The sequence below is a fragment of the Lolium rigidum genome, chromosome 5 (genome assembly GCF_022539505.1).
Source record: "Lolium rigidum isolate FL_2022 chromosome 5, APGP_CSIRO_Lrig_0.1, whole genome shotgun sequence".
NCBI classification, from domain to species: Eukaryota; Viridiplantae; Streptophyta; class Magnoliopsida; order Poales; family Poaceae; genus Lolium; species Lolium rigidum.
In genome coordinates, this window is record NC_061512.1 from 146,593,355 (window position 1) to 146,605,903 (window position 12,549).

Genomic DNA, 12,549 nt, shown 5'->3' on the forward strand with positions numbered 1-12,549 from the left:
GTGATTTTATTCATAAAGATTGTTGATAGCTTTGTATTTTAGCAAATGTTGGACGCTCGCAGCACATAAAAAACAACTAGCTAGTATGAAAAATGGTAGTTCACATTATTATGAAAATGCTTCCGGCTAGTATGAAAAATGGTAGTTTACATTATTATCAGGGCCAGTTCACTTTCTACATTTGGGGAGTTTGTTTAGTCTGTCTGACTATTACAGTTTAAAGCATACAGGGGTCGAAACCTCCGAGGCGTCAACCATCGCTTTGCGACATACATCAGCGGCTGGAGGAGGACCTACCTCTCCGTGTATAGCCTTCTGTTGGCACCGAGACCAGTTAGTTGAACTATCTCAACCTGAATTCAGACGATAGCAATGTGTAGTCAATCTGTGTCAGCCATGAAGTTCAGATAGCAATGAATGCGATGGATGTTTTTACTTGCCTAAATACTACTGGATGGATGGATTATTCATGAAATTTACTTCTGTAAATACTATTGTGCAGAATCTAGTGTTGTCGCTTGCCTGACATAAGATTGCGCGGCTCAACTACAACTCGGTATCAAGCGGAGCAAGGCAGCAAGCAGCATACATCAACTTCCGGACGTCAATCCAGTGGCAGGTGGAGCAACTGCTGCCGTACGTAGCTAATCAGTGATGCTCCTTTTTGAATGAAGAATATCCTCTCACCGTCTCACGGGAGTAGCTTTCAACTTGATGCTCCTTTTTTTTGAATGAAGCAGATCCTCTCACGGGAGTAGCTTTCAACTCGTATGTTGCTGCTTCTAAACTGCTCCAAGATTGGCTACTTTTTTCTTGTAGTTTTGTGTCTTTACCAGCTACGTTTGTACTGTTGCAGCCAACAAATGATTTTTGTGCAGTGCACAAAACAGATTAAAATATTAGAATATGTAAAGTAAAGTACTAGGCAATTTGAACGTGCTTGATGTTCAATGGGAAACTTACTTTTTGTGGGCATTCACTTTGGCAATGGTGCGAAGTTCACTTTGCACCATCCGGATGTTCACTTCAAAATATGTCAGAAAATTCAGTTTGACCGCCGCGCGCCCTGTCGACCGCTGCCCCCACCACCTACAGCATGCCCCGGCGACCGCCGCCCCCACCACCTGCAGCGTGCAGGGCTTCCGCCACCACACCTCCCGCGCCAAGCTCCTCCGGCGGTGCTCCAACCAGATCGAGTTCTGCAGATGTGAAAATTAAAAAAATATGTAGAGTACAAAAAATCAGGAAGTTCACATCTACAAGATTCAGTAGTTCACATCTGCAGAATTTGGATGTTCACATACACGAAATTTGTAAGTTCAGAAAATTCTCCAGATTTCAAAAAATCAGGAAATTCACATCTGCAAAAACTGGAAGTTCACACTCGCAAAAAATTCAGAAGTTCAGAAATTTTATCTAGAGTTTAAAAAAATGGGAAGTTTCGGAAGTTCGCCCTGTACAATATTGAATTCCATCGGGAAGTTCAGATTCAGGGGAGAAGAAGTTCACATCCACAGAAGTTCGCTATAATTTTATTACATGCCTGAAACTTTTATACCGCGATCGGAAGTTCACTAACAGATACAAGGAAGTTCGCTTCTATATTCGAGCACCTCATACACTCTGTTTTTCTGGACGGAAATCATACGCATAGAAATCGTCCGTACAACCACCGATTGCCCAAATCGACCAACTCAACGTACAATTAGCACTAATATAACTCTACTAATACTCCAACATATCGCAATGCCACACCTAATCAATCTAGATGAGCCAATTTCGAAATGTTCTTGTGTCGGCGTTATCTTCACTTTTATGTATTTCTGAAATTAAACTAAAACCATTTAGAATTTGGAAAAACATTCAACATGAAAAAGATTTGCCTAATCAATATCTTTTCAACGCAATATCATTTGGAGCATTCCGATAAGTGGTTCGGAAATAAGACCAAAAAATAGATCGAAAAACCGAGAAGTTCGAAAAACGTAATCACGTATTTTCAAATCTGCTCTTAAACTATAAAGAATTTAGAAAAGTTTTCTTCATCAAAAAGGTGCGCCTAGTCAGCAGCTTTCCAACGGCATATCATACGCATCATTCCGATAAACGGTTTGAAAACTGGAACCCTAAAACTGTACAAAAATAGGGAAATCCGCGAAAACGTTGTTTTGTATATTTCAAATTAGTTTTAATCAATACAGAAGTTGGGAAAACGATGAACACGAAAAAGTTGCGAAATTTCCGTGCGAATCCAACGGTATATTATACGCATCAATCCGATAAGCGGTTTGAAAATCATCATGAAAATACTGTCCGCACGAACATGCAATTCTGGTATTCCGTCGAGAAGTTCACTAGGAAACAGCCGGAAGTTCAGAAAGGGTTCGAGTTCTCGAACCGGTTCGAGAATAGCAGACCTATATATATATATATATATATATATATATATATATATATATATATATATATATATATATATATATATAGACGTTTACGTATGTAACCAAACTGCAGTGCATGCTATCATTGCCGTCCACCTCTGTACCAAGATCCGTGCGAAGTTGGTTTAATCTTTCTATTTTAGTGGCCCAATGACTGCATCCGCGTCTGGCTCTCCATCAGTCCAGCAGCAGCAGTCTGAGGCTTGCAGAGTAGAGCCGTTGGGCTCGTCCGTTTCTGTCGGAGGCATTGGCTTTGGCATTTTCCTCTGGGAATCGCATTTATTGTTGTCGTCGTGGCCCTCTCTTCCCCGCCTCCCCGCCCTCCACCAGCACCCCCACCCCGCCCCCGCACATCCATCCGCGATCTGCCATGGTTCCCGGTGGCTGGCGGCGCTCCGGCAGATCCCTGCTTCGCGGATTCCTGTGTTGGCCTGCCGTTCCGCCTCCCTCCATCTACCCCGAGCATCCATCCCCGAAGATCTGACCGAACCGGCAAGCTCTCCACTTCCCGGCGGCAGGCGGCCGGCGGCGCCCCGCAGTCCCCTGCATCGAGCGGATCTCCGTGGCGCCTTGCCGTTTCTCTCAGCACCCACCTCCCACGCCATCTCCTCCTCCCTCTCCTCCGCGCCTTCATCCCTCGACCTGCCACCCATCCCGGCCCAGTCCGGTTGCCGGCGGCGCCCCGTTCCTGCGGCAGAGTCGGTTCGTTCTCTCAGCGCCCTGCTGTTTCTCATAGCGCCCACCTCCTGCGCCATCCCCTCCTCCCTCTCCTCCGCGTCTCTATCCCCTCAACCTGCCACTCATCCCTGCCCAGTCCGGTTGCCGGCGGCGCCGCGTTCCTGCGGCAGGAGTCGGTCCCAAGGGCGACGGAACATCGCCGTGGAAGAAGAGCTGAGTCCCGAGCTAGATTTAACTGTGAAATCAAAGGTTCCCTTTGCATGCTTTTGTGAATCCCCCTGCTGTTTATTTGCATTTTTTCTGCTTGTATCTAAGGATTTTTTTCAGCGTTAATCTAATATATTGACATGCCCCTCAGCCGAACCTTCTGATTTGCCTGCCGTTTCATGTTTCCTGGCAGGTACCGTCATCAATCGGCGACCTTGTTCATGGCCAGCAAGGGGAACAACGCGGGGAGTTTTCAGGACGCGTCCTCTGGAAGGGGTTTCCCAATGCTGCCCTGCCCACGGTGTGGTGCTTCTCCATTGACATGGGGAGTGTGCGAGAACGTCAAGAACGCTGGGAAGGAGTTCTTCAAGTGCTGCAGGAACCTGAGCTTAAGTTAATGATCTGGACTTATCATACCTGTAATGTTCATGCCTTTCCCCGCCGATTTAACCTCCCGTTTGAGCATATAGTCACTTAGTTCGTGCTGTCAGTAGATGTAGTAGAGTATACTGTATATCACTTATTCTTGTTCCTTTTTTAGTCGTGTCTTCTGAACTCTGCATAGCCATGACTTAGATCATTGGAGTTCTGTAGTCTCCAATATGTTCTGTCACGTTAGTTGGAAATTTTATTGTTCATAGCAGTTTTACACCATTTATTAGCTGGAGTAGGGTCCTACATGTCGCCGAGTATGTTGTTAGGGAGAATTGTTTCAGGTTCATCAACAACATGATTTCAATCTGGATTCTAAAAGCACTCAAACAGATGGTGTACGATAAATCAAAATATACAGTGGAAACGCACCATGTTTAATTAAGTAGTTGGCGTACGTATTTCATCTAAAAACGGCATGTACTGACCGTTTTGGGATTCATTTTCTATCTAGTTGTACACCCGACATTGTCAAGTAAATTATTCAGCACCGGCATTTAATCAAGCCTGCATAGTGTTTGTGATCAAGTGTTAGTATCAGTCAAGCGAATCTATAGGTGCAAACACATTACCTGAACAGCGCCCTCCCTTATTGAGGGATTTACAGCACCATCCAATATATGCATTGACTTCTGCATTTTTTAGATGCGAAATCAGTATACTGTTAAGGTTTAGGTATTATCATGTGAAATTGTCCTGGCATTTTTTCATTTCTCTGCAGGAATTTTCACCATGCAGGTTCTTCATATGGAAGGACACATATATTGAGGACCTGAGGTCATCGGGGATAATGGCAGCAGATCCATCTGTCGTTTTTGAAGGCCAGATTGAGTCTGCACTTGCTGTGGCGTTACCATCATCAGACAGCAGATCCATCTGGCGTTTTTTTCACTTTGCAGGGAAAGTTTTTTAGTTTGGGTAATGTGGTTTATAATAAGGCAACAGGATTGGTGCATTTTAGCTTGTGAGTCTTTGCTGTCAGTTTGTTCTTTAAACATCTATCAGTGTCATGCATCACTAATGTTAATGACGTCCTTCTGAACCTGAACCATTAGGCGCTGTTCCAGCGGATGGTTTTTCTGCTAGTTATAGCTAGTGTTTTATAATTTGGTTTTGGCTCCTGTTTAAATGATCCTTAAGAGGATTATGCCAATCTGGAGGTAGTGAATGGAGAACGGCCTCGAGTGTCAAGCCGGAGGTCAAAATGGAACTCGATGGTTGATGTTAGGGATGAAGACGAGATGTGACCCCCTTTTATTTCAATGGCTAAACAACAGGCTCTACTGTACATTATTGTGAATATTATCTGGCATTCAGGTGTATTGACCACCAGACAGATCTCTAAGTTATACATTTTTCCTTAGCTCCTGTCATTTAGGCTTGTACTACTTTTTGCAAGGTTGCCTCTGGTTGCGGGCAATGAACTTTCTTGCGTTTTCTACAGGCAAAATCCAGTTTCATTGATGTGACGTAGCGTCTGTGTAACGGCTGATTTTCTTGAAGAAACATAGTGTTGCGATACAGCAGGTACATCGAGGTGCATTTTTCAGTGTCTAAAGAAGGATATGCCTACTGCAAATAGAGAAATCTATGAAATAATTTCAATAATAAACACCGGCTAATGTAGGTGCGTACCGATAGAACATAGAACAAATAGCCATAATGATTAACGATGAAATATATTCGAGGTACCGATTGACTTATAATGAAGGTGCCGTTGACCTTCGCATATGTACTTGTAGAGCAATCCGACCCCCCCAAATAGTACTTGTAGAGGGGTACGACTTACATTGACTTTTATGAGCTTTTTATATCAGTACTAATAGCCCATGTAAAAAATGGTGCGACCTAACTAGGCGTAGGTGATTTTACAATATTTTCAAGACTCAAAATCCTAAGTACCGAATGTTCTGTCGGCGGGGTACGGCATAATCCTAAGGTAGGTACCGGGATACAACTGCTCTACTCCATCGATAGACACTAGAACTGTTTCCCCTAGCGATATGCATTGAAATATATCCGCGGTACCGATAGTCCTATAGTGAAGGTGCGACTGACCTTGGCGCGGGTACCGGATGATTTGTCCGCGGGGTACGACATAATCCTAAAGGTAGGTGTTGTTGTACGAGCGTTCCTATTTACCGATAGAATTTAGATCCGGTAGCCCTGACGACTAGCGTTGAAATTTTTTCGAGGTACTGATATCCTTATAATAAAGAAGCGGCTGAGCTCGATGTAGGTGCTTGTAGAGCAATCAAAAAGCCTAATTACTAAGTACCGAAAGTTAGGTTGGAGGTTTACGACTTACATTGACTTTTACATGCTTTTTTGTATTGTACAAAGGGCCCATATGGAAAAGGTACGACCTCCCTGGACATAGGTGATTGTACAACATTTTCAAGAATATAAACCCCAAGCATCGAATGTTCCGTCAGCGGGTACGTCATAATCCTAAGAGGTACCGGGGTATCACTGTTCTGTTTTCATCGATAGAACCTAGAAGTGGTACTCTGGCAATGTGTGTTGAAATATATCCAAGGTACTGATTGATTTATAACGAAGGTGTGGCTAACCTCCGCATAGGTACCTGCAGAGCACTCCAAACCCCAAAATAGTGCGTCTAGGTATCGAATGATCTGTCAGCAGGGTACGACAAATCTTAAGATAGGTGCTGATGTATGAGCCTTCCTATATACCGGTACTAGTGTTGATATACATTCGAGGTACCGATAGCCTAATTACTAAGCACTGAATGTTAGGTTAGAGGGGTACGACTTGCATTGAATTTTACATGATTTTTGTATCGGTACTAATAGCCTGGCGATTAGCTGAAATATATTCGAGGTACCGATAGTCTTATAATGAAGGAGAGGCTTGTAGGTGCTTGTAGATCATATACATAAGTTGGGTGCTTCTTTATGGTTATGTACCGAGGTACCGATTTCATTATAGTCGAGGTACCGAAAACACCTTTTATGAAGGTACAACTTACCTCGATGGTAGGTGTTGTAGATCAAATCAATCGTTGATGTGGTCGACGGTACCGAAACCCTAGGTACCGATTGTTGTTTTAGCGGGGTGCGAATACATAAGTTGGGTGCTTCTCTATGGGTTTTACCGATGTACCGAATTCATATAGTCGAGGTACCGACGACCCCTTTTATGAAGGTACGGCTTAACTCGATGGTAGATGTTGTAGATTAAATCAACCGTTGATGTGGTCGACGGTACCGAAAACCATAGGTACCGATTGTTGTTTTAGCGAGGTGCGACATATACTTAACTTATGTGCTTCTTTATGGTTTTTACTGGTGTACGGATTTCATTATAGTCGAGCTACCGAAAACCTCTTTTATGAAGGTACGGCTTACCTCGATGGTAGGTGTTGCAGGTCAAATTAATCGCTGATGTGGTCGAGGGTACCGAAAACCCTAGGTACCGATTGTTGTTTTAGCGAGGTGCGACATATACATAAGTTGGGTGCTTCTTTATGGTTATGTACCGAGGTACCGATTTCATTATAGTCGAGGTACCGAAAACACCTTTTATGAAGGTACAACTTACATCGATGGTAGGTGTTGTAGATCAAATCAATCGTTGATGTGGGCGATGGTACCGAAACCCTAGGTACCGATTGTTGTTTTAGTGAGGTGCGACATATACTTAAGTTAGGTGCTTGTTTTTGGTTTTTACCGGTGTATGGATTTCATTATAGTCAAGCTACCGAAAACCCCTTTTATGAAGGTATGACTTACCTCGGTGGTAGGTGTTGTAGGTCAAATTAATCCCTGATGTGGTCGAGGGTACTGAAAACCCTAGGTACCGATTTTTGTTTTAGCGAGGTGCGACATATACATAATTTGGGTGCTTCTTTATGGTTATGTACCGAGGTACCGATTTCATTATAGTCGAGGTACCGAAAACACCTTTTATGAAGGTACAACTTACCTCGATGGTAGGTGTTGTAGATCAAATCAATCGTTGATGTGGTCGACGGTACCGAAACCCTAGGTACCGATTGTTGTTTTAGCGGGGTGCGAATACATAAGTTGGGTGCTTCTCTATGGGTTTTACCGATGTACCGAATTCATATAGTCGAGGTACCGAAGACCCCTTTTATGAAGGTACGGCTTAACTCGATGGTAGATGTTGTAGATTAAATCAACCGTTGATGTGGTCGACGGTACCGAAAACCATAGGTACCGATTGTTGTTTTAACGAAGTGCGACATATACTTAACTTATGTGCTTCTTTATGGTTTTTACTGGTGTACGGATTTCATTATAGTCGAGCTACCGAAAACCTCTTTTATGAAGGTACGGCTTACCTCGATGGTAGGTGTTGCAGGTCAAATTAATCGCTGATGTGGTCGAGGGTACCGAAACCCTAGGTACCGATTGTTGTTTTAGCGAGGTGCGACATATACATAAGTTGGGTGCTTCTTTATGGTTATGTACCGAGGTGCCGATTTCATTATAGTCGAGGTACCGAAAACACCTTTTATGAAGGTACAACTTACATCGATGGTAGGTGTTGTAGATCAAATCAATCGTTGATGTGGGCGATGGTACCGAAACCCTAGGTACCGATTGTTGTTTTAGTGAGGTGCGACATATACTTAAGTTAGGTGCTTGTTTTTGGTTTTTACCGGTGTATGGATTTCATTATAGTCAAGCTACCGAAAACCCCTTTTATGAAGGTATGACTTACCTCGATGGTAGGTGTTGTAGGTCAAATTAATCCCTGATGTGGTCGAGGGTACTGAAAACCCTAGGTACCGATTTTTGTTTTAGCAAGGTGCGACATATACATAATTTGGGTGCTTCTTTACGGTTATGTACCGAGGTACCGATTTCATTATAGTCGAGGTACCGAAAACACCTTTTATGAAGGTACAACTTACCTCGATGGTAGGTGTTGTAGATCAAATCAATCGTTGATGTGGTCGATGGTACTGAAACCCTAGGTACCGATTGTTGTTTTAGCGAGGTGCGAATACATAAGTTGGGTGCTTCTCTATGGTTTTGACCGATGTACCGATTTCATATAGTCGAGATACCGAAAACCCCTTTTATGAAGGTACGGCTTACCTCGATGGTAGGTGTTGTAGATCAAATCAGTCGTTGATGTGGTCGACGGTACCGAAAGCCATAGGTACCGATTGTTGTTTCAGCGAGGTGCGCCATATACTTAAGTTAGGTGCTTTTTTATGGTTTTCACCGGTGTATGGATTTCATTATAGTCGAGCTACCGAAAACCCCTTTTATGAAGGTACGGCTTACCTCGATGGTAGGTGTTGTAGATCAAATGAATCGTTGATGTGGTCGACGGTACCGAAACCCTAGGTACCGATTGTTGTTTTAGCGATGTGCGACATATACATAAGTTGGGTGCTTCTCTGTGGTTTTTGCTGATGTACCGATTTCATATAGTCGAGGTACCGAAAACCCCTTTTATGAAGGTACGGCTTACTTCGATGGTAGGTTTTGTAGACCTATTGACACCCGGTATATTATCTCTTAGCGAGGTAATCAATAAATATTAACCAAGGTGCAAGATGGTTCGATTGTCGGTATCGAAAATTGTCTATGTACCTATTCTCTTTACCATCAGGCACCAAATCAATACTAGTCGAGGCACGAGATAATAAGATTGGCGAGATAATAAGATTGGTGGTACCTAAATTTTAGTAGTTACCTTGTCACTTATCACCACTGACTTATACATTAACCGATGAGCAAGATAATTGGTTGGTCGGTACATAAATAAGGTTTGAGATAATTGGATGGTCGGTACCGGAAGTAGATGAAAATTCAATCCCTAAGCAAACACATTTTGAGTTTATATAGAAGTGCAAGATGATATACACACACACCAACTCCTTTATTAACATTTGGGCATTTCCACCATAGTTTTAAATTGTTCATACATCAGTGTTGCACGTCAACTAGAAAATCCAAAATCTGAAAGTGCTCTTAAATTCCAATTTTGAAAGTATAGAGCCTGCGTCCTTGGCGAGCACCTCCGCAGTCACCACACAGAGCCCCGACGAGGAGACCACAAGATCCTCCGCGACGAAAGACCGGCTTAGCACCGACCGAGGTGTTGCCCGAGCAACCACCACAGCCATCAATCCCTTCCGAAGAAGCCCGGGGCCGCCGCCCGGTGCCCTAGCTCCACCGTGCGCAGTACGCTGTCTAGGGGATCACACCGCACCATCGGAGACCTACTTTGAGGGGATCACAAAACATGGACTGCAAGGTGTACCTGATGCCTCAGATCTTGGTTGGGATATATCCTGGCAAACACCCAATATGTTAAACATGCTGAAGAAACACGTGAAAACAGGATGCAAGAAAAAAATCATAAATAACAAAAGATGCTACTTTGTCCATCATCAGATGCATCGAGCAACGTTCAAAAGTAAACATTACCGTGGTTCAAGAAAAAAGCACAATACACCTACGTGGTATTATCATGAGACATAAACAGAAAGATAATTGAATATTCAACAAAGAAACAACCAATATAGATGCACTAAGGGTTCACCACTTGTTAATTAAACAGTGACAACAAAGTATGTCCGTTAAATTCCCATGAAAGGAAAAATAAAAATAAACATGGTCCAAGCATGAAGAACAACCTCGAGACACCACCAGACCAGGATAACATAACCAAATGTTTCAGAAACTAAACGGCTAGTCACACTTCACTCAAGCAGTTTTTGGGCAGCTGAACTAAGAAGCTCTAGTCGTCATCGCGCGCGAGGGAGGGATGTCCGCTGCTGCTGGCTACCACACGGGCTTTGCCCGGCAGCTTTGCTCGGCGGCGGCGAGGGGCGCGGAGGGAGAGGAAGGTGAGGTGTGGTGGGAGCGACCGGGACGACGCTGGCGAACCACCCTCCGTTAATTAACTACTCTCTTCCATATGATGCACCTACCATTTTTTTATCAGATTGAATCATTGGAAATAAAGTTCATAGCTAGATTACTTAAAAACTGACATAAGCCAACACATCATAGTGCTAACCGAAATAACATTGAAGAAATAATTGCAACCTTGCAAGTTGCAATGCATTGCACTATTTTCAGATTTTAAAGTAATTTTTTGAAGCATGAAGTAAAAAAAATCGGTCGCTGATTTGAACTACGGTTTAACTACTCTCAGAGCGAACCCTAAAGCAGATTGAAATAATGTCCAATAAAAGTGATAGTGTGATTTCTATTACTCTTAATTTGCAGTAGGTTATTTGTTCAGAAACAAGTTCATGCACAGCTGCAGCTTCAATTGCACACGAAACAAGATTTCAAGCAAAATAAAGAACTTAGCCTGATTACTGCAGGCTAGTTATGTTCCCTCAAATCCCTCGCTCTCTTCTTGTTGCTAGCTATGTAACTGCACACTAGTTTCATGCAGGGGAAGCAAAATACCCCCAAATCAGAAACCGCTCATAGTTAGTTAGATATAATAAGGATGCAGATCACAGAACACACAGGCTCCACAAATAAGCAATAAATTAGTTTTAAAACTTCCCAAATCCCTTACATGTTATTCCTAATGCTACCTCTGTTTCCGCAGATCTACTTCGTGCACAAATATAAACGATGCCCAAATATAGCTGGAAGAAGGCTCACCAGGCCACACCAAGGGCGGGTAGGAGGAGAGGCCACGGATCGAGATGGGAGCCAAGGTTGGGTCAGTGACGCAGCAGACCAAGGCGTCTTCCGGCCGGCCGGAGGTGGCGGGGCAGGAATTCAGACGTGTTTCCAAATCGGCTCCACACTGTCGCCGTCCCGCGCTGCAGCTCCCATGGATTTGATCTTCCATTCCCATGGTTACCACGTCGGAGCCGCCGATCGAGAGGGAGAACCTAGAATCTCCGAGAGTTCCCAGTAGGATTTGGTCAAGTACGGGCCTTTACTGGGCTTCAGGTACCTTAACAGGCACGAGGACAGGGTTCAAAGTACCGGTTCACAAGTCCAAATAGAAACGGAGTACGCAGAGCAGTTTGAACTTGTTTTTGCCGCAAGGGGTAATCGTTTGGTTCCACAGGCCTGCTAGCCCAGTGTTCAGACGCTGCCAAATGTTCTGCCATCCACTTTATAAATAGGTAGTTTTTGAATTCAAAACCGTTCCTCACATCATGTTGACCACTAAAACAGCAAGATGATTCAAAATTTCTGCACAACTCTGGTCCATGCGCCAGTCCAAGGAGAGAGAAATCCTCTTTCACTTCTTTTCTATGGGTCACACTAGAAACTAGTAGGAGAAAAGAAGTACCAATCTCAAAGCACATGTACGGTGATGATAGCATGCGCTGGGGTAAGGTTACGTACCAAAACCACGTCCTATATAGACAAAAGTTTTTATATATATATATATATATATATATATATATATATATATATATATATATATATATGTATATATATATATATATGGATGCACTATTCGAAACCGGTGCTCGAATATTATTTTGAGCACCGGCGCGCCCTTTATAGACGATCGACCGACCCAAGAAACAAAACCAAGGAAATCCACCTTCTTCCCCACGGACTCACACCGCCCACATCCCCAGCGCCCCTCCACCGGGCGTGTCCCCGGGCTTTCTACCGCCGTTGAGCCCCCGGCCTCCCGCAGTGGCTCCACCCGACGGCGCCCTCGATTTCCCGCGCCGCCCTAGCCCCCCATGACTCACGCGCTCTAATTTCCTGGCCATGGCGCTCCTCTCCCCCAACTCCAGCGCCGCCACAATCCCATCCCCAAGCTGCTCCCCCCATGGCGCACCCAT

At 43.9% G+C, this 12,549-nt stretch overlaps 1 protein-coding gene across 1 annotated transcript; it reads left to right on the forward strand.

Annotated features, from left to right (window-relative positions):
• Positions 1 to 2,591: 2,591 nt before the first annotated feature.
• LOC124656522 lies at positions 2,592 to 5,126 on the forward strand. Its single transcript, XM_047195247.1, has 3 exons — positions 2,592 to 3,368; positions 3,520 to 3,745; positions 4,480 to 5,126. Coding segments are annotated over exons 1-3 (1,005 nt in total). The 3' UTR covers positions 4,482 to 5,126.
• The last annotated feature ends 7,423 nt before the right edge of the window (positions 5,127 to 12,549 follow it).